The sequence below is a fragment of the Brienomyrus brachyistius genome, chromosome 9 (genome assembly GCF_023856365.1).
Source record: "Brienomyrus brachyistius isolate T26 chromosome 9, BBRACH_0.4, whole genome shotgun sequence".
NCBI lineage: Eukaryota > Metazoa > Chordata > Actinopteri > Osteoglossiformes > Mormyridae > Brienomyrus > Brienomyrus brachyistius.
Genome location: NC_064541.1, coordinates 26825238 through 26846365, shown reverse-complemented (window position 1 = coordinate 26846365; position 21128 = coordinate 26825238). Strand labels below are relative to the sequence as shown.

At 44.4% G+C, this 21128-nt stretch overlaps 2 protein-coding genes and 1 non-coding gene across 7 annotated transcripts; 1 reads left to right on the top strand and 2 right to left on the bottom strand.

Annotated features, from left to right (window-relative positions):
• The first annotated feature begins 1465 nt into the window (after positions 1 to 1465).
• On the top strand, positions 1466 to 9634 carry LOC125749033 (cytochrome P450 4B1). 4 transcript variants are annotated; one of them, XM_049025870.1, is made up of 14 exons: positions 3272 to 3457; positions 3700 to 3833; positions 3908 to 4111; positions 4571 to 4715; positions 4802 to 4846; positions 5684 to 5811; positions 6186 to 6310; positions 6621 to 6775; positions 6925 to 7031; positions 7354 to 7544; positions 7981 to 8114; positions 8606 to 8670; positions 8981 to 9063; positions 9176 to 9634. In XM_049025870.1, exons 3-14 carry the CDS (start codon positions 3923 to 3925, stop codon positions 9351 to 9353), a joined length of 1545 nt encoding a protein of 514 aa, XP_048881827.1. In that variant the 5' UTR covers positions 3272 to 3457; positions 3700 to 3833; positions 3908 to 3922; the 3' UTR covers positions 9354 to 9634. The 4 variants fall into 4 exon arrangements, with proteins under 4 accessions (XP_048881826.1, XP_048881827.1, XP_048881825.1 ...); XM_049025869.1 differs by lacking the exons at positions 3272 to 3457; positions 3700 to 3833 and adding an exon at positions 1466 to 1683; XM_049025868.1 differs by lacking the exon at positions 3700 to 3833 and having other exon boundaries at positions 3274 to 3457.
• Positions 9635 to 10906: 1272 nt separating this feature from the next.
• Positions 10907 to 17652, bottom strand: LOC125749035 (nuclear inhibitor of protein phosphatase 1-like). 2 transcript variants are annotated; one of them, XM_049025872.1, is made up of 7 exons: positions 17572 to 17652; positions 16871 to 16931; positions 15691 to 15844; positions 15331 to 15548; positions 13430 to 13574; positions 13232 to 13296; positions 10907 to 12770 (listed from the first exon to the last, which is right to left on the bottom strand). In XM_049025872.1, the coding sequence occupies exons 1-7, from the start codon at positions 17619 to 17621 to the stop codon at positions 12411 to 12413; spliced, it is 1053 nt and encodes a 350-aa protein (XP_048881829.1). In that variant the 5' UTR covers positions 17622 to 17652; the 3' UTR covers positions 10907 to 12410. The 2 variants fall into 2 exon arrangements, with proteins under 2 accessions (XP_048881829.1, XP_048881828.1); XM_049025871.1 differs by having other exon boundaries at positions 16871 to 16967; positions 17572 to 17649.
• On the bottom strand, positions 15954 to 16119 carry LOC125749962 (small Cajal body-specific RNA 1). The gene has a single exon (XR_007400240.1). It is a non-coding gene; the product is annotated as a small Cajal body-specific RNA 1 (non-coding RNA).
• Positions 17653 to 21128: the final 3476 nt, after the last annotated feature.

Sequence of the window (21128 nt, the reverse complement as noted above, 5' to 3'; positions counted from 1 at the left end):
ACAGTTTCATGCTCCCAACTTTGTGGGAACAGTTTGGGGACGGCCCCTTCCTGTTCCAATATGACTGTGCACCAGTGAACAGGGCAAGGTCCGGAAGGACATGGATAAGTGAGTCTGATGTGGAGGACCTTGACTGGCCTGCACAGAGCTCTGACCTCAACCTGATAGAACACCTTTGGGATGAATTAGAGTGGAGACTTCACGGGTAGATGCAAAATACTGTCCCCAACTCCCCCCAGATCCTTGAAAACATGTATTGTTATAGAATACTAAATAAATCCGTTTAATTTCAAAGGATGTATTTAGGGAGGAAAACCCCAAAACATTGAATCCACCAGAAGAAAACGTGTCAATCATGACATTTTTCTTGATATAATGAATTTTTTTCTTCCATATGAAGTTAAAAAGTATCTTAACAATGTTTTACACAGCTCCGCTGATACCTCAAGAGCCATTGATGCATAAATCAAACTGGAAAGGCCTTCAACTTAACAAGGTTCGACCTGTAGTGGAGAGATCCTCTCAAGCCAGTGATTGAGTCTCTTTTCCAGGGAAGAAATCAAGGGTGTAAAATTATCCAGCATTCTGGCGGTCTCATCTACTTTTAATAAATTTAGTTGTAGTTCAGTGGCCTGTGACAAAAAGTTGATGGGTTTGATTGCTATATCAATTTGAGATTTGTCTTTTAAGAAGAGGGTTGCATCATCAGGCAATTGACTTATCGTGATTGTCCGATTGGCCAGTTCTAGATCTTTATTATTATTATTTACATACTGAATGGATAACAACTGTATGGCGAGAAAAAAAAGAGATAAGGAGATATAGGACATGCGTGACGTATTCGTCTACCAATATTAAAACGTTTTGTAGTACCAAAAGGTAGGTTTATACAGCTATTAGTATTGACATATAGCATTTTAATTGCGTTTGTAAATAATTTGCCGTATCCAAATAATTTCAGAGATTTATAGATAAGTTGTTCAGTATAATGGAATGTCTTGTGGAAATCCAGAAAAAGAATAAAACAAGCATCTCTCACCATAGCAGCGTATCTAGAGACCTCTATATCCTACCGCAAACGTTTGGTGCTCAGTGACGCTTCTGGTTTTAAGTTAACACAACTTCCACCAGACAAGATTAACAGGTAAAATAACACGATAGCATGCTAAAATCAACTACATATGGGAATAAACTTTACATCTTGGAGAAAACAGGAAAATCGTGTTTCCTGTGGAGAGCAATATCTGCCAGGGAACAAGGACACGTAGGGAGGCTCTGTGCGTACCAAAGTTAATCTATTGACGCAGGCTGTGGTGGCAGCTTCCAGGCATAGCAGCTGCTTGGATAATGTACCGAACAACATGGTGTACCAGATAAGGCAAAATTGCCAGAAAGTAGAAAAGTACGGACAGGGGCGGGGGCTGCTTGTAGAAGGGGTATAAGACACACATGAACAGTAAGGAAGTCAAACTCTGTTGGGATACAGTGTGTCACAGAGTTCCCAGATCTGTTGGAATAAAAGGAATAAAAGGTTATTGGACAACTCATCCAGACCTCTGGGTGATCTCTTCTCATCTACGGACCCGGTGGAGTCGGCGTACTTCAACAATTTAGGGGCTCGTCCGGGATGAGATAGAGGTCGGCATTTGGCAAATACCAGGCTGCAGGCACCACTAACAAAAGGTAAGCAGAGCCTGTTTTATTAAAATCTGCACATCGGCTATACTAAATAAAGTAGTCCGAAGTGTCCATAAGGGCCGTCAGAAAATTGAGGCGGCGGATGAGTTTAGGTAAAGGAGCCTTAAGGCTGGGTTGAAGTCCCAGGACGGTGGGTTAGAGTCCCACTGTGGTGTCCTTGGTGTGGCAGCCCCACCATTCGCTGACGAGCGAATAGAAACACTGAGTTAGGGTCCCAGTGAGCTGGGTTAGAGTCCCGGGGAATTCAGGACCCCCGAATGCTAGTTTGGCTAGAGGAGTAAGGTTCCGCTTCTCTAAAATGGGTTGGAGTCCCGAGGATAAAATCCTACACCACTGAGGGGGAGGCTGTGGGGGCCCCACCGTGGGGACACATGATGGCCCCAAACCCACAAGCCGCACCCCAGACAGGAGGCCAATATCCAGCTCTGGATGGCAGGGAGGGGGAAGATTTCTCCGTCCCCCAATGACACACCCCAAGAGAGGCCCGAGACAGAGGAGAGGCAGATCCTATGCTGTCCCTCGTGGTCATGGACAAAGAACAGCCATTTCTACAGACCCGGTGGAGTCGGCGTACTCCAGCATTCCTTATACAAATATTCCCCAGATCATAAAACCGTATTTTTAGGGTAACTTACAGAGACGGACATTATAAATAAATAGTTAATCACGTGCATTTATAAGCTGTGGATGGCATTATCTTCGTCCCTGCGTTACCCAGGATGTGGTGTCAATCGATCGCAAAGCTCACTCACACACAATTTGGTAATCGTGGACTGGGGGAGAAAGTACCTGGGGAAAATCCCATGACGAAACAGGAAAAACGAAAGCATGCAAACCCCAGACACACGGAATCTGGCCGAGACTTGAACGTAGGTTCCTGAAATATGAAGCAACAGACCTAAGCACTACACCACCATTCTGCGCCCATTAACGTTATACGTTTGTTTGGTGTTATCTGCCGTATTTCTATGTTGCTCAAGACAATAGTCTGTCAAATAAATGGAACTAACAGATGTGAATGGAATATGAAGTTCTGTACTGGGAAACAATGAACAGGAGTAGCTGAGCACAATGCATCAAATTCTTGCATGTATTAGTTGGCGCATGCATGGCGATCTATGGTATCACAACTTTTTCAAAACCCAGAAACGCGCCGTTGAGGAAAAAGTGTAAGTTGAGGACAGATAATTCGCATCTTGTTAAAGAGCTCAAGAAGGTATGGGGCAAATCTGGGTATAACCTGCATTCTCTGAAAGTTGTACTTTCACATTTTATTGGCCCAAGAAGAAGGTGTCTGTTGTAAGCACAATGCACAAAGATGCGTTATTGTGCACAAGGCAAAGAGTGCACTGTTATCAACACATTCCTCTGATAATTGGCAATATGTAAGTCTTTACTCTGCTCAGGGGATGGTGAACTTCATCCATGTGACACAGGGATGGGTGGATGAAATTAGGACAGCTTCAGCACAAGGGAAGTACAGTGAGGGGGGGGGGGTTGGAGGGACAGGGGGGACATTTGTTGGATGTTGGAAAGGGCAAAACGATCTTAGCATATGGTTTGACAAAAGCCGAGTTTAGCGTACCTGTGGAAGCTGAAAGGAAGAACGGCGTCACATGTCCCGGAACCAAAAAAGCATTTAACTTATGTGTCACACGACGATCAAGGTGTCAAAGAATATTTATTATGCTGGACTTTACCATATTTACAAAACGCGTCGTTCGAAATAAAATACTGTCGTGTTGACGTGAATGACAAGGTAAGCAATATAAAATATATGTACTGTATTTATATATTTTTAGCTATCGAAAACTTTTATTTTTATTATTTTATTGTCGTCTTCCTGTTTAATGCTTAATGTTTAATGGAGCGTATCCCAGCAGAATCTGATATTTAAATATAGATGTGTTAGCAGTGTCCCGCCTCGCAGTTGCCTTAAAGTGCTATGAACAGCGTCCCTTGCCTTATTTGTCTTATGCACCCTTTTAATATCCGGAACAGCTTGTTTTTTGGCTAGAAACCCCAGCATGATCGGTTGCTTACGATTCCCAACATTGCTTCCTATGGGGCCAGCCTGAAGCTCCACCCCTGTCGCAGTATTTCGCTTGTACTCTGCCCAGGTTCTGAGGGACGAGGTACTTTGACCGGCTGCAGATGAGCTGCTGCGTTGCCCTGCATGCACAGATTAGCAGGTTTCTCTTGTTTACAGTGGTTTCCACAGGCCATGGAGATGCTTGACACGACCGTGCTTCCCTTCTGGCCGAGGCGCGTCTGGCACCTGGCGTGCGTCTTTTGCTTAGTTGCCATCGCCTTCAAGCTGGCAAAGCTGCTAGTGAAGAGGAGAGAATTCGTCCGGGTGCTTCAGCCTTTCCCAGGACCACCTAAACACTGGCTTTACGGCCACGTCCATGAGGTATCCATGTCATTTTACGATCCGGTAACCCGTTGCATACTCAATCTGCGCCACGCATAGGAGATTATCTATCAGATTATATTCTCATGGTTTGTCAAACCATATCCCGAGTGTATTTTGGCAGAGGAAAAAAACATCATCCGAACCTGATGCGAAAGAGCTAATGGGTCTGTTGTGTTGCATGATTGTCAAGCATAAATGATGCAGTTATAGGCAATGTGATCGCAGTTGAACTGACTATAAATCACCCGTGTTATGTAACTCCGATGAAAATGTTTATATACGTATATTCTGCATGACGTTTTGGTGCGCTTTGATACAGATCACTTTAATTTTAATGTTGTTTTTGTAGGCCCTGTATAGCGTTATATTAACTTATTTTATTTTAAATTGCAAAATATTAATGCAAGATCAACTTAACTTATCGGAATTATTCTACTGCTATGTCTCATCGGGCAGTTTCCCCAGGACGGGACAGATTTAGAGAAGAATATAAAATGGGGAGAGAAGTATCCTCTGGCTTTTCCCTTGTGGTTCGGGCCTTTCGTGGCTTTTCTGAATATCCACCACCCGGAATACGTGAAGACTATCCTGGCATCCACAGGTGTGGCTTCTATTCATACAAACTACACCGCGCTTCCATTTCGACAAGAAGACATTTATTAAAGTGTCATTTCTTTCTGTCTCCAGAGCCAAAAGACGACTTTGCATACAAATTCCTTATTCCATGGATAGGTATGATACGCTCATTCAATTTGCAGTAAAATGTCTAATTGTGCACATAATTGTGCAATACTTTACAATATCTTAATACATTTTTAAAAGTACTTTAATTAGTAGAACCTAGAGTTTGTTGTCTCCCTGCTAATGAGGATAATGAGAAAAACAGCTGACTGTATACATTACAGAGCCATTCGGTGTTTTGAGTTTCACCAAGTCAACAGGCAGGGGTGGTGAACTAGTAACTAGTACTGAAGTTCAGTGGAATTGCAGGTGTGCTCTTTACATGTTGATCTGGTGGCACCTCTTGCGCCTTATTTTTAACGAGTATAATTCTTGAAGTGCTCATCCACGTATTTCTGAAAAAGGTAGGTTTTTATTCGTTGTTTGAAGGCACCCAATGACTCAGCTATTTGGACATCTAGGGGAAGTTCATTCCACCACATAGGTTCCAAAACAGAGAAGAGTAGATGAATGTCTTCCTTGCAGGTTGAGAGATGATGGGGCCAGTCTACTGGTGGGGGAGAATCAGAGAGAGTATGGTGTAGTGGCGTGGTGAGAAGTTCTTTTAGATAGTAGGGTGGGTGTTGGTCCATGTTTGGCCTCGTAGGCGAGCATCAGTGTTCTGAATCTGATGCGGGCAGCAACAGGAAGCCAGTTAAGGGGGGCTGTAACGATGGCGAGGAGTAGGAGAACTTCGGAAGATTCAAAACGAATTCATCATGCAGGCATTCATGGCTGCATAGTGCTTGATCCCAGGCAGGTAATAACTGCTCAGGTCAGTAGTACAGGGTACCATGCTTAAATGGAACATGACGCGGACTCACCCGTCCTTCACCATCTGCTTTGCAGGGAATGGTCTGCTTGTGTCACAAGGTCAGAAATGGTTCCGCCACAGAAGACTGCTCACCCCTGGCTTCCATTATGACATCCTGAAGCACTATGTTACACTCATGGCTGATTCTGCAAGGGCCATGCTGGTGCGTCAGAAAGGCTTGTAAAATGTCGGCCATCTTTATTGCACTGTAGTAATTTTGTAACATGGTTACCACTGTATAACAAGCCATATTAATGATTATTTTGCATACAATATTTACATAACTATATTTATACTTTCTAGTACTTATGGATATGTCATGTATACCACAAAATAAGTCTACAGTCCTCACCATTTATAAATGCTCATGTATTGCCCTTATACTCACTTATCAAAGAAACAAAAGCAGCTAAAATTAAAACAATGCTATACAGTTGAATCTGCCCTTTTTCTTTTGAATATTTTTCTGCAAGAGCAGTACAATTCATGTCCCGTCTTGTGGGTTCTGGAGTTGAGCTTGGTCACTTTTTTCTTCAGGACAAATGGGAGATTTACGCCGACCAGGATGAACCATTCGAGCTTTTCAATCATGTGAGCTTGATGACACTGGACAGCATAATGCAGTGCGCGTTCAGCTGCAGAAGCAATTGTCAGACCGAAAGGTAAGTCGGCACAAATTCATTTTCTTTGTTTACTTCCAAAGTTCGATCGCTCTTTATAACAGTGCCAGTGCAGTGCACCATGTCAACAAAGAGGTTAACATCAGGAAACCAAAGGTGGTTTCCATGAGAACCAGAACCCCCTCAAGTCTGATGTTATAAAACATACAGCCTAGAAGGTTTAGTACCAACTCATTACGATGCCTCAGCTGATCTGTGCCTTCATAGATGGATAGAACCATCGGGATGCTAACTGGATCCCAAGCTTGATTTACTTTTTTATGCCACTTCTTTCCTTTCCCTTCCCCTCTAGTGGCACCAACTCCTACATTCAGGCTGTCTACGAGCTGAGTTACCTTGTAAACCTCCGGTTCCGCACCTTTCCTTACCACAGTGACATTATCTTCTACCTCAGCCCGCATGGTTACAGATTCCGAAAGGCCTGCAAGATAGCACATAAGCACACAGGTCAGTGCCGGGTATGTACTGCATAAAACTGTAAGCCTGCTAACATGTGATGTTGTAGACTGTCAATTATAAGTCAAGGGTAAGGTGCTTTGGGTTTTAAAGATAAACACGTGGCAGAGAGATGAGCGCTTTCCTGGTTTTCACTTCAGAGGAGGTCGTTAGACAAAGGAAGGAGGCTCTGAAGAATGAACGGGAACTGGGAGCAGAACAGAAGAAGAGGAACCTGGACTTCCTTGATATCTTGCTGTGTACAAGAGTACGTTCCCAATGTGTCCTGATTCCGACTGCACATTTACTGTACCTTATATAAACAATGATGTCACTGTTTATTTTGGAAACTACAAAAACATATACAGCAAGATATCAGGAATTCTTCCTTGAAGATGACCACAAGTACCAGTTTACCAGCTAGTTCACTGACCATTTTGTCCCTACATAACAAATTAAAGAATTAATCATAAACTGCTAGTATTTTAATATATGGGGGGGGGGGGGGGGGGGGGGGACAGCCAGGCTGTCGTAGATGTAAAATTGTTGAGATGCCAGTACTGCTTCTACAGCATATACATTTCTTGCAGGACGAGGACCAGCAGGGGCTGTCAGACGAAGATATCCGTGCCGAGGTGGACACGTTCATGTTCGAGGGGCACGACACGACAGCCAGCGGGATCTCCTGGATTTTCTACGCCCTGGCCGGCCAACCCGAGCACCAGGAAAAATGTCGGGCTGAGGTCATGGATGTCCTTAAAGGGAAGGACACCATGGAATGGTGGGGTTTCCTGATGACCAAAATCACATCCATAACATTCTTCAGTTTTTAATACCAGAGAATGGGGGTAGGCAACCCTGATCATGGAGTGCCGGTATACTGCAGGTTTTCTATTTTAACTGGTCTCTGATGAACCACACCTGATCTCAGGTTATTTTCAGCTGAATATCGGCCCTCCAGGATCACGGTCGCCGTTCCTTGTTGTAGAACCCAAAATATTTCACCGATATCCTTTCATTCTCATTTTATTTCAGCGCAGGAATACAATAAACTCATTTGTATCAGTATTTTTTCTATAAAAATTCCCTGAGTTTGGCTAAAAACTGGAGTAAAATGCAAGTGTCCTGCAGCCCTTTAATGTATCAAGGGATTTGCATGTTTTTTTTCTGATTATTTTTCAAAAGATGCAAACATTGATTGTGTGTTTTTAAATTAGGGAAGATCTGAGCAAAATCCCATACACCACCATGTGTATAAAGGAGTGTCTCCGACTCTATCCGCCGGTCCCTGGGACATCTCGCAAGCTGACGAAGCCCATGACTTTCTTCGACGGCCGGACGTTACCAGAAGGTATGGTCATAGCTAAACTTCACCATTTCATTGTTACATTTCAGTTCATACTTACATGCATTTAGACCAAAACAAGTCATGGATAATTCACACCAGAGAAAACAGAAGGTCAGTGGGTCACTGCCACAAAATCCTTGACCTCTGTCAGAGGCAACAAATTAAACATTGACTTCTATTAGCATTGCACCACAGAATACATTTTTTTATTTTTTAAAAAAAGGGAACTCGTCATCTGCGCAAAAAAGAAAAATGGAGAAGTGTAAGGGGAGTGAATCATTCAAGGAGTCACTATCCTAGGAGGGAATCCCATGAATGGCATCATAATCCAGGTTAGAAAATAGGGCAGAAGTCGTGGCACTCAGTGAATCAACGCCGAAAATAACCAGACCACCTGTTCCTGCGCTAACAGGAAACCGTCTTATTTATGCTGATGAGCATTAAGCGTATCGGCGTCTGTTTTTGACACCCAACCCTCTTGCATTCACTGGCAGGTTTCCTCGTCGGAACCAGCGTTTTCGGCATTCACCGGAACCACATGGTTTGGGAAAACCCCCATGTAGGTATCATGAGCGTGCAGCAGTACCGTAACCTCGCACAAACTAACGATGTGGTGACGCGTTACGAACTATGTTTGTGCCTATGAGTTGCATTGCAGCCTTCCCCCAGAATCGACGGTTACCTGTTTCACATTAGCATGATGATACTCATTAAAGGCCGGCGTGTAGTGTAGTGGACATGCACTCAGTCTTAAAATACTCCTTTCCAATAAGTGTCATCTAAGAATATAAAAAATACTACTGAAATGGCAACACTCATGTGAATAAGCAGCCCTTATGCCTATAATATGAGACCCTCCATCTCTGCAGGAGTTCAACCCCCTGAGATTCCTCCCGGAAAACTGTGCCAAGCGCCCTCCCCACGCCTTTGTGCCCTTCTCTGCGGGCCCGAGGTTAGTACCTGCCCTCACTCATTGGACCTGGCTCCCAAGAAGACAATGCACTCAAGCTAAGCACCTTGTGAGTCGTCTGTTTTCATTCATCTCAAACTCCTGTTCTCCACAGGAACTGCATTGGGCAGAACTTCGCCATGAATGAGATGAAGGTGGCTGTGGCCCTGACTCTGAAACGGTACCGATTGGAGAGGGACCCCAGCTTTGTCCCTAAGATGATCCCGCGGTTGGTGCTCCGCTCCCTCAACGGCATCCATCTAAAGATCAAGCGTGTGACGCCCGACCCCTGAGTCCCAGCCCCCCGACTCTATAAAAACAGACATTCCCGCTCTACATAATGCCTTTTACAATTACATTAACTATTCCACACGGTATTGGTGTCGATGTCATAGTGTTAATGGTTATACTGAAATTAGGATGATTTAAAATCTTAATCCAGATTTTATGCAAATTGAAGAGATGTGCTCTTGGCAGAGCATCCTGGAAGATAAGCTATTGTGTTACCAAGACAACAGTTTGTCAGACCCTCCCCCCTAAATTCGAACATGATTAAAGACACTGATTAAATGTGGCTAAGGACTGCTCTAGGGCATGTTCAACTATGACATCAGGCTAAAGGTTACACACTCTAAAACTAACAATAAATCACACTTCCAATGTGATGCTTCTACAATGGCATTCTACGGAATTTCTTTAGTAAAACAAGTTAGGTATTCGACATGTTAATGGGCCGGAGGGTGCATGAATACTGGGTTCCGCGTTTTAATTACTTATTTGAGCTTCTGTTGAGCTAATAATACAGACACTAACCCTGCTCCAGACTTATTCAGCTACTGTCGGTCAGTCAAGAGCCGCTGATCGCTGCTCGTACACCCCGCCAACTTTCAGTTAGTACGTTATTGGATCCTCTACATGCCCGTTGTTTCTGCGTTTGTCCAGTCTTCAAACGCTGCTCTTCTCTAACCGTTAGCTGCTAGAAACGCCGCTGTCAGTGCAGTGATAATGTCCAAGGTGCAAGGAGAAAGTCACAGTGTCAGTTCTGGGAAGAGCAGTTCTGTTTTTACTCATGCTGCAACTGCAGTTTCCCCATTTCTGTTTAAGCATTTATGGGTAAAATTCACGCTTGTTCAATAAGATATTACACTCATTCAAGAGGCCAGGTTGGAAAAATCCCTATAGGAATAGTATCATTAGGATTGGGGAGTTGGATTTTTTTTTTTAAATAACAGGGTAACCAACATTGAATGGGTTATGGCTGGACTTTGCACTTCCCATTAAGGGTTCAGCTTAGTAAAGGTCATCAACTGTTCTTATGTTAAAGCGTGATGCAACCCAACCACAGGAGAGCATAATCTCCCACGGCCTCAGTATTTGAATGGTTTTCATTTCTTTTCACACTATTTTCCATTCTCAGGAAGCAGAAGTTGTTGTTTTTTCCTGAAACAGCAGCCATGCAACATACTAAGAATCAACCACAGGTTAGAACAAGCGGCTGTTTCACAAAACGATGTTTCCCAAAAGTGAGCATCTTTAAATTTAGAATGTGTATCAAATGCTACATTTGTCTGACTACGTGCAGAACAGGACTGAGCCTGAAATGTGTAGCCACTGAGTAACAGCTGATCAGCATGCAGCTTGGAGACCGTGGGACGGTGCAGGTGTGAGAAAAGATCCGCAGAAGGCGGCCGTGATATCACTGGCTGTCATGCTCAGCGATCACAGACCACTTCAAAGCGGGGCAGACCACCTAGCGCAACGGAGGCTTCCAAAAATATGTAAATTAACTTGCTGAACTGAGTTTCTAGAAAGATGCTGTCATATGATAAGAGGCAGGGAGACGTAGGAAAAAACTGGCCGGCGTTTAATGTAGAGAGGGCAGCTCACAGGGCAGCTCACAGGCTTCAAAGTTTGAACTGTTAAAAGATTCTTCTAACAAATTTACAGAACTGTACAAACCGGGGAGAAATGTATTCACAGCTGGAGGAAAAAAAATACTACAAATAAAAGTCATAAAGGTAGGAGTTCCCTCTGGATACCCCTCCTCCCTCAGACACCAAACTAAGCAAACCCTGGTTTCCTAGAGGGCTGAGCTTAGGAAAATCTCGGCATTGGCTGGAGTTCATGGAGAGCCACGCAGCTATAGCTTTGGGGCAGGCTGACACAGATGCAGGCACACGTTAGCGTGTAGCGGTGAGACAAACTTGCCCCCTACAGAAAGACCGTATCATCCAACAGCTGTCAACGGTCATCCCTGGGGAGCTGACTTCATGTAGCCTGCTAGTGGATAGGTGCTACGGCAACTCAAGATATTCACTATGCTAGCTAGTCAAATAATAAAAGGGTCAAAAATACGCAGGGGGGGGGGTGTTACCATGAGCTGCCAATCATGGTTTTCAGCCAATGAAAAGGCAGCATTCACTGAAAGGTGGGCAATGCGCACCCAGGATTACCAAACTCCCTTACAGGCAAAGCAGTAAGGAATCAGCAAGAGCCAATCACTGCTAATAATTAACTGTAGAGTTTGCTGGTAGGGGCTTGTTTAAAGATGCGTTATAAAACTGCACAGATATCATGAATGAAAAAATGGCAAAGAGTGAAAATAAGACAAATAAGTACAGCAGCGACTCAGAGCCTGCAACCTCAAACTATCTCTCCAAGCATGGTGCAGAGGTGTTGGGCTAGAGGCTCTATGCTACTAGTCTAAACCCAGCCCTGGCAGCCAGCTGGTACATAAACCAGCACACATGAACACACATGCACATGGCTGCATGGCATCCTTGTCACCTGGCCCCTCCCAGGCCATCAGCTGAGACTGCCGCCCCCCTTCATTCACATTTCCGCCCCCTGCCCCTCTGGGAGGTTCGCGCAGTATGCGAGACGCAGATAGCTGAGCCGGCCTATTTTTCCTTTTCATAGAGGTCTTGTAGGACTCTCTCTCTTACTAAAATACAATTGATACAAAAAGGTAACAGTGGTGACAGACTCACCAGAGTAGAGCTGCACGCCCTAAGGTCGGTGCCATTTGCGAGCCCGAGAGTCGTGACTCTACCTCCTGAGCACACTGGGACGCCCTGAACATGCAGTCTCAACACGTTACCATCTGATTCGCCAGTAACGCATCACATGACCAGAGAGGGCGGGGCAGAGCAGAATGCAGGACTGATGGTCCTGACTCCTTAAATGTAAAAGTAAAAAAAAAAAGACAAAAAACATAAAGCAGGTGGCAGGGAATATGGAAATAAGGAAATGTCCCAGCCATTGGCGCCTGCTTTGCCCCGAGGCCTCTGTCCATTCAACCCCAGCACAGTACGGCTATCAGTCCCAGCACCACATGGTCCATGGCAGGGCTAAATAAGCAAGGAAGGGGTGGGCTTCTTCCCAGGCCACGCCTCCTTGGCATACTTCTTCTTGCGCGGCTCATTGACAGCCTCGGGGGCATAAGGGCCAGGGGCAGGCCTGATGCTGAGGGTGACGGGCGGCTGTGCGGTGGTGGGGGACAGGTCGACCTCGGGGGCTGGGTTGGGAAAGGGCAGCGGCAGCCCTCCCATGATGGCGGCGCCGCACGGGGTCCCCGCCGGGTGGATGCTGGCTTCATGGCTGGCGGGCGGCAAGTCTCCATACAGGCTGCCGCTGAAGGGGAAGGTGGGCATGCGGCGAGAGGTCCCATCCTCCACACCAAGGCCCAAGTGGCCATCCTGCTTCCTCTTCTGTACAGAAAAAGCCAAAGGGGTGGAAGGAGTCATATAAAAATAAGACGTGCAGTTTAGTTCTTGCCGTGAACAACATCCAGGCATCAAATAAGTCCTCAACAAAAATGACAGGAGAAGAAAAAACAAACAGGAACTGGTCACTAAAAGACAGTCATCTTCCACTGCATGGTAGTATTTTGGATTCCAGAGAGATAAAGGAAGCCGTTTCTAGGTACTGCTTTATGTCTGTTGGCACAACTAACAGCAAAACCAGCAGCTTATTTGACAGATTTTGTTGGTAGATGTTCTATTTGGCTAGTTAATTTTAGGTAATTTTTTATCTTTTATTTTATAAATATTGTCAGATATTTATCCAATATTGTTCAGCCCTACTATATATATACATGTGTGCACTCACTTTTAACCTAAATGTGTAATTCATTGAAACCAGAATCTCATATCCACAATGAGAAGATCACCTTGATTGGAACCACCGCCGTCTGAACCATGTTCCGGAAGCGTCCCACAGTGGGGTCCACATCCTCTGCATCAACGGAAATGACATCAAAACCATCATGCACCAAACCCAGCAACAGCTTCACAGCGTCAAACATGGATTGCACTAAATCGAGCATTTGATTGGACACCACAGCGAACCAATCGGCACGCGTCTTTACCTGGGTTAATAATCTCATCCTCCTCGCTGAATGAGACCCGGGAGCTTCTCCTCTTGCGCTTGGGCCTCTGGATGTCTAAGTTTCCCTCCTCGATGGTCAGGGTGGAGATGCGCTTGTTGTGGGCTGTGTTGAATTCAGTCAGGTTCTGTCATTGGTAGTAAAGAGGCAGGGAGACCTAATGAGATTTAGAGGCTCAGAGAGAGATGGCCGAGGAAGCTTTGGCAGATTGCACAGGCTCACAGAGAAAAACAGATTCAAAGAATTCTCGATGTCTGCCCTCCTACAGAATTTCTAAAATTCCATACTTTTCCAAACTGTAGTGGTAGGGGTAAGGTGTCATTGGGATCGGGACTGGTGACACCAGTGGGTTGATAACTGGTGCATCCCCCTTGGAGATGCCACCCTCGCCACTTGCCCATCTTGGCCTTGCCAGGATGCATCACTGGCTGCACCTAGACTGCAATGCTTGTGCCCGGCATGCGGATAACTCACCCATGTTCGAAATGTACTACTTTACGTTCACATCTGGGACAGTTAGCTAACCAGTTAAAACACTGGGACCGGCAAGTCAAGCAGGTGCAAACATGCACTTCCCCCATTGTGAGTGGTACATCAATATTCCTTGTTGGAGATTAATCACGTGCATATCCCACAGACAAACCCCCACTGCTTGGTTTGGGACGCTGCTCTTCAGTGTGCACCCTGTGCACATGCTTGTGCTAACAAGTACACATTGGTGATTTCCATCAAAAACAGTAATAGATGTTTTATAATACGTAGTAGGCCAAATTGCTGAAATAGTCTGGAAACACCAAAATATTTCTATACCGTCCCCATACTTATCCAGACCTCAAAATAAAATTCCATTCTTTACCATACCACATAGGAATCCATGGGATGTTAAAGCCATGAATCATACTTCTGAACTTCCTTATTAAACATGCACATATCAAAATACAAGCTACTATATTTAAGTTGAATACTTCCACAGAAACCTTTTCCAGGCAAATTCTGACCAGGAAGCATTTCTGGGGAGCAGCCAATATTCAAGCCCCAATATTAATATTTGCATTCAGGGTGGCTGTACTATAAGATTATTTTATGCCTATCCACTCTCTATTTGGTAGTGATGGAAAAAAATGAACCAGTTGCTGTATTTTCTGACACCACTAGATGGTGCTCTCTGTCATGAAAAAAAAGCAAGTACACCTTGCTGCCGCCTGTGGGTTGGGGAGAGGCGAGAGGTGGGTGGAGCAAGATGTCACTCAGTTACCATAAATGGGAGCAATAACGTTAATAGTATCGCAGGTGAATCAGGGGATTAGGGTCATGGTTAAGTAGTAACGTTAATATATATATTTTCCTAATCTCGTGTCAGTGAATCGAAAACATAAAATGTGTTTCTTTACTGACGTGTTCTACTTAAAAAGCAGAAAGTGTTTATAGACATTTTTACTTAGACTAGTAAAAACTAACATCTTTCAACTCTTAATTACCATGACACAACAGTCTAAACAAGAACCGCGCACCGCGTCATCTGCCATCTTTACATCTCGTATCCTTATATGGTAATTGCGTTACATCACTCCACCCACATCTCGCTCCACCCCTTCCCATAGGCTGCAGGGAGGACCCTCTCAAAAAAAGGGGCTCAAAGCATGCCTCAAAGCAAACCAAGAGCACCATCTAGTGGGGACCAAAAATATAGAAAATGGTTCATGAAGCTTAATGCATCAGGATGCTTCCTGTTAACATCATAATGGGTCAGCAGGACGTTCAGGCAGTGTAAATAGCATGGGCTGCACTTATAAGCAAGCAGACAGCTGTACAGGCAGAACTGAGATTATCAGGAAGAGGTAGCAGAGTTTGCAGAAAAAGGATTAGGGATGGGGTGGACACACCTCCAGCTCCGTCTCCTCCTCCGGCAGTCCGAGGAGCCCTTTGAGATCCTCGTCCTCCCCGGCCTTACTGTCCCCAGTGCCGGAGCCAGGCTGAGTCTGTGGTTTCTCCCGGATGGTGTACACCCGCGTGGATGCACCGAATGACACCGTAGAGTCGATGGGGACCTGCTGCGGCTTATGAGGCTCCAGACGGATGTGCCCCAGAAATGTGCCATGGGCTGGGGTGCACAGGGGGAGAGAATGGAGGGGGGGGGACAATGTTTAACTCCACCATGCAGGAATTCAACAAGCTGTGATGGCGATTTGCCAAACACTGGTCTGAGAAAAGCCTTAGTCCCGTAAGGGAGGTACTGCACTCACTGCTGTTGAGGTCAATAAGGAAGACTCTCTTGAGGTGCTTGTGGTATACCAGGGCGGCATGGACGCGCGAACAGGACTGGTGGTCGATGGTGAAGTCACAGATGTCCGGGTTACGTCCAAACAGGTAGTACTTCTTTTCGTCAATGATCAGCTTCTACAGAAACGCAGAGCAGGGCCCAGCGCATCATTTTACAAATCCAAATAACACTGTGTTTAGGATTTCCTTCTATTCACAGAGGAACCCAAATGCTTGGTACAGAGAAAACTGTGCCCCTGAGTTATAACACAGAGTGTGTCTTGGCACTCTGAGCTTAAATCTCGGGGCTGATTTTAGTTTGGCACCTCTGTGGACCTGGGAGCCACAAGGTTTCAGCCCACAGTGCACGGCTGGCACTGGGCCGAGGACAGCCAGGTTAGTATCTGGTGCACTGGAATCTGGGCAACACAAGTAGCCAGGGAAACAGACTAACAGCAAGTGAGATGCAAGCCCATTTACACGAATGACCAGAATGAAACCAGTATACATTTCTCTATGCACATACTAAAGAAGTAAATAGGAGGGAAAACCAATTTTCTTAAAATTGTAACAGAACGGTCATCTTTACCACAGAGGATCTCAGTCCTGTTCCTAGCACCCCCCCGCCAGAATGTTTTCATTCCAACCCTACCTTAATCAGGCTTATTTGGTCCTTAATCAACTAATAATGAAAGTGGCAGTTTCAAGCCAGAGTGTGAGTTGGAAAGAAAACATTTTGGCAGGGCGCCAGGAACAGGATTGAGAACTACTGCTTTATCAGAATCAGTTAAGTCTTCTCCGTGTGTTCCATGGGAAACTATTCTGAATTACTGTCCATTAGTTATTGGAAAGTGGCCAGTGCACACTACTAGTTTGGTGAAAAAGCAGGTCAGGTTGCTACCAGATGTGAGGGATGCTACCAGGCATCATGAAAGAAAATCATATTGGCCTCCCCAACCTCAACCAATCAAACTGCGTCCCCCCAAAATTTTTTAGAGTCCCTGGCACTCAAGGGGCCTTGGAATCACCCTAACTCCCCCCTCCCCCAACTGCAATACTGCAATGAGCATCATTTGCTAAAAGGATCATGAACAAATATCTGTTCTTGTAATAAGGCAAATACGACAGATCGGCTAGACATCTGCTATTCCGCATAGTCCTTACCTCCACCAGCTTGTCCCCTTTCACCACGTCCAAATGGAGCCCTGGGGGAGGTTTTCCAGCCCTGGAAACAAAACCATCCACCACACCCCAATAAGCCCTACATCACTCAAAATAGGAAAGCACAAAAGACGCCAGTAAATCGACTGGACGACAAAAACATAAGAATCACCACATATGCATTTTGCATAAACCTTATAAATCGTAATTAATACGCTTTGCATCCATTGGAGCCTAGAAACTGATTTAAGAATCACCAAATTTAGAGACAAATAGCTTCTAAAAAACAATCAGTAAAAAGTTAAACAACGAACTAGTCACTCGACTAGCCATCTAACAACCACAAACTATAATCGGATTACTAAAAAGATTATTCTACATTTTCTCAGGTTTGCTAATCAAGGAGTGACAAATCCCACATTCATTGGTAGCAATCTGCACGAAGAAAATCGACTAAATAAAACAGCGATTATTTTCAAAACCACAAAATAAAACCTCGACCACATATAAATGAATACCATTAGTTATATTAAAATAGCTGACTAACCTAGCTAGGTAAAGAGCTCGTTGGAAAACTAGCTACCTATCATTATTCAACATAAGACCTTTTTTAAACGACATGGCCAACTGCTGTGCATTTAGCTACATGCTTCTGCTTCACAAAACCGCTCCCCTGACAGAATCTGCATTTTCATAAGCTTTACCATGTCGGACAATCAAACTGAGGTAAGTTTGCGATGGAATTCGCCGCCATCTTGCCTCATTCTCATTTCGCTTCTGCCGCGGAATGATGGGAAATCTATGACTTCCGGTCAACTTCTTATGCTTTGACTCTTGGGAAATGTAGTTTTTGAAATGTAAGCCCGAATGTAAATTAATAGATGGCATGTTACAAACGTTATTACATTGACGAAATGTGACTAAATAATTAATTAAATCAGCAGTTTAAAAATAAGTAGTTAATTGAAAATGGATCTGTAAATTATATATCATTCAGATGATGATTGAGGTTTGCATGTGGAGGGATTTTCAGGCCATAACAATCTGCAGAACTTTGTTGTCTAGATCTTGAGCTCTTGGTTGGGCCTTCCTTGTCAAACAGATCTGTAGGAAAAGGCCAGACAAACAGCTATATCCCCAGGGAAAGGTACTAAGGAGAACTAGTGTACTTTGCCTGGAGTAGAGTTAACGGAACCCAGCCCTGGATCCAGGTCTATGGTTGGTGTTCACTGGTGAGTGCCTGGTGGCTAGGGTATCCACATAACCTTGCCAGTATCAGCCATCTTGTGGGCTCACCACCTGAAGTATGAGAGGTGGGGGGATCATGTTCAATGCCATTAGGTTGACAAACATGAGCAGGATGGACCCAGATTGGACTGTAGCAGCAGATAATGGGACATGAAACATCACCTGTCTAGTGAAGAAGGAGATCAGGCTGGTGCAGGAGATAAAGTGACCGACCAGATATAGTTAGGCTTATCTCCATGTATAGTTAGGCTTATCTCCATGTATAGTTAGGCTTATCTCCATGCTCTGAAGCTGGATCTCCTGAGTCTCTTCTACTTCGGAGTTCCCAAGTAAATGACCTCAGCAGGATGTGGGGATACTCATAGATCCCGGACTGAGGGCTATGCACCTGAAGTTGTCCCTTTGGCATTTTCAATCTGAAAATTTAACAAAATTGAAGAAAATGTTTTCTTACAGTTTATAGGTTGAATGACTTTCCTCAAAACAATGTGAAGCATTGCGCAACAGACTTTGAGGTACATTTTCTATCATTTGGTAGGTGTGTCAGAGGCGTAACCCAATCGGCAGTGATGTATATAAACCTTTCCGAATTATAAAGGCATTGGACACAACGAATCCTACGCCATAGTTACAATGCTTATGTAACAGAACAGGGTGTTCGACACTCCACTGTTTAATTGTTATAGTTAAATAAACATTTTGCAATCTGATGCTGGGTGTAAAGTGCGGGAGATGAGAATCAGTACTTCCAAATCCAAAACCATGGTTCGGGGTGACAAAGCAATAAGACAGGGATTTTAGCTATACCCAAGCAAAACAAGAATGTATACAAGCATGCTATAAAAAACAAAACCACATTAAATTCTTCCTGGAAATGTCGAGAGGTGAGAAGGCAACAAACTGAAAGCTCAACGTGCGAACATCTGTGGTTCTGCTAGGGTAGACACCGGTAGTAGTGTGCAGCTGTTCAGACACATCTATCCGCAAGATCACGACTAGAGTGCATTACAAACAAAGTAGTGCGCAAAGTCATCGATGTTCTATATATTTCTTGTACATACATTTTGCTTGTGAATTTTTGTAATATGTGCTAGTTAGTTTGCCAGTGTATGACAGATAATGCTTCCATTAATGTTACAAGCAGCTGCTGAATTATATCCCAGTCTTGCTAGTAACCTCTATTAAGGGTGGTAGGCAATAAAAGACAGAACATCTTTCTAAAACCCACATACTCAACAGGCAGTATTTAATGATATGCGTGGTCTTGAAAATATTACTGTTAGCCTATAGGCTAATAATTATTGTTAAGTTGCCTGAAAATTGGTGGCAGGCCTCTTGTGCCTCGTCCAAAACCATGACAAAGGTGAAGTTACAATCTGTCTATATTGGTGTGAAGCTAAACGGCCAGCTAGCAAATACTCAACCTCCAATCAAAAAGCAAGGTGTGACATTTCTTGATTTTTACTTAAAAATCTATTTCTTTGTAAAATTGAAAACACAAACAATGTACATGTGGATGTAATGTAATGTAGAAAACCAGCAAGCTCAGATGTAAGAAGCAGTGATAACCATCAAATGGCTGGCTTGCTAAACTGACTTAATTGTTACTAATCATGTTAAATAACTATGTGCTGAGTGTCTCACATATCCCATGGTTTTCGCATCTCGCTGCAATTATTTGCTTGTGTGAAGAAATGCATTAATGCTTTTGAATGCATCCAACCATGTGTTTTGGAAAACTGATTTGATCCAATGTTGTAATCAAATCTATGGCCTTGCTACAGGCACAAGGCAGGGAATGACCCAGAATGGGTTTACTCTGATAGTTTTGGTTCTGATTGTTCCGTATGTCTTTCCAGAGGGTTGTGTAGAGAACAGGTGATGTCTAGAGTGGGTGGGATCCTTTAAAAGATAGCTGTCCGATGTAAATGTCTCTGAGTGAGGGTAGTGCAGTGCCGCGGGCACGCTCTGTCGCCCTCGCCACCTATTGCAGGTCCTTCCTGTTCTCTTCCTTGCAGCTTGTGAACCGTACCATGCAGCAGAAGGTCAGGAAGCTGTCTACTGTCGACTTATAGAAGTTGGTCCACAGGTGATAATAGAGGTGAGCGCGCCTTAACTTCCTTAGGAAGTAAAGCCTCTGTTGGGTTTTCCCCACCTGATGGCAGATGTATGTGGTCCAGGTGAGGTCAGCTGAGAAGCACACCAAGAAGCTTACAGCGCTCTATCCTCTCTACCTCCTCCCTGTGTATGAGAGCTCTGCGTGTTGAGGTCCTCTATCATTCCTTTTGTTTTTGTAGTGTTTAGGTCCAGGCTATTGCTGAATCTCCTCCCTATTGTCCGATATTTGTCCTACTATGATGGTGTAATCAGGAAATGTGATTATAGGTGTTACTAGCATGAATGGGGAAGCAGTCAAAGGTGAAGAGGTAGTGGGGGGACCTGGGGACACAGCGCTGTGGCGTCCAGTGTTCAGGATGAGAGTGGATGATGTGACATGTCCCATCCTGATGTTCTGAGGTCTACTGCTCAGGTAGTCCAGTATTCATGTGCACAGGGCCTAAGCCCAGATTACTGTTTTTGAACCATTTTCTGGGGGGTGACTGTAACAGTCGTTTTCCTAGTCCAGGTGTATAAGGGCTGTGTGGAGAGCGGTGATGACTGCATCTTCTGTCAATCTGTTTGCTGCATATGCAAACTGGTATTGATCAAGGTCAGCAGGGATGGCAGACTTAATGTGAGAGAGGATAAGTCTCGCGAAACATTTGGTGATGATGGGAGTTAGCATGCTTTTGGACTGTGGGGGAAACCCAGAGGAAATCTCACAATGACATGGGAAGAACAAACACTTTCCACGCATCTATAACCATTTTTAAACAAAATTCTAATGAACTGAATTATGGTTTACTTATCACATCACGTATATATTGCACAGCTCTTTCTGCCATTTTTGCAGTACTTTGCACCTTTTAGATTAGACGCCAGGCTGCATTTTGCTCTCTGAGTAGGCCTACCT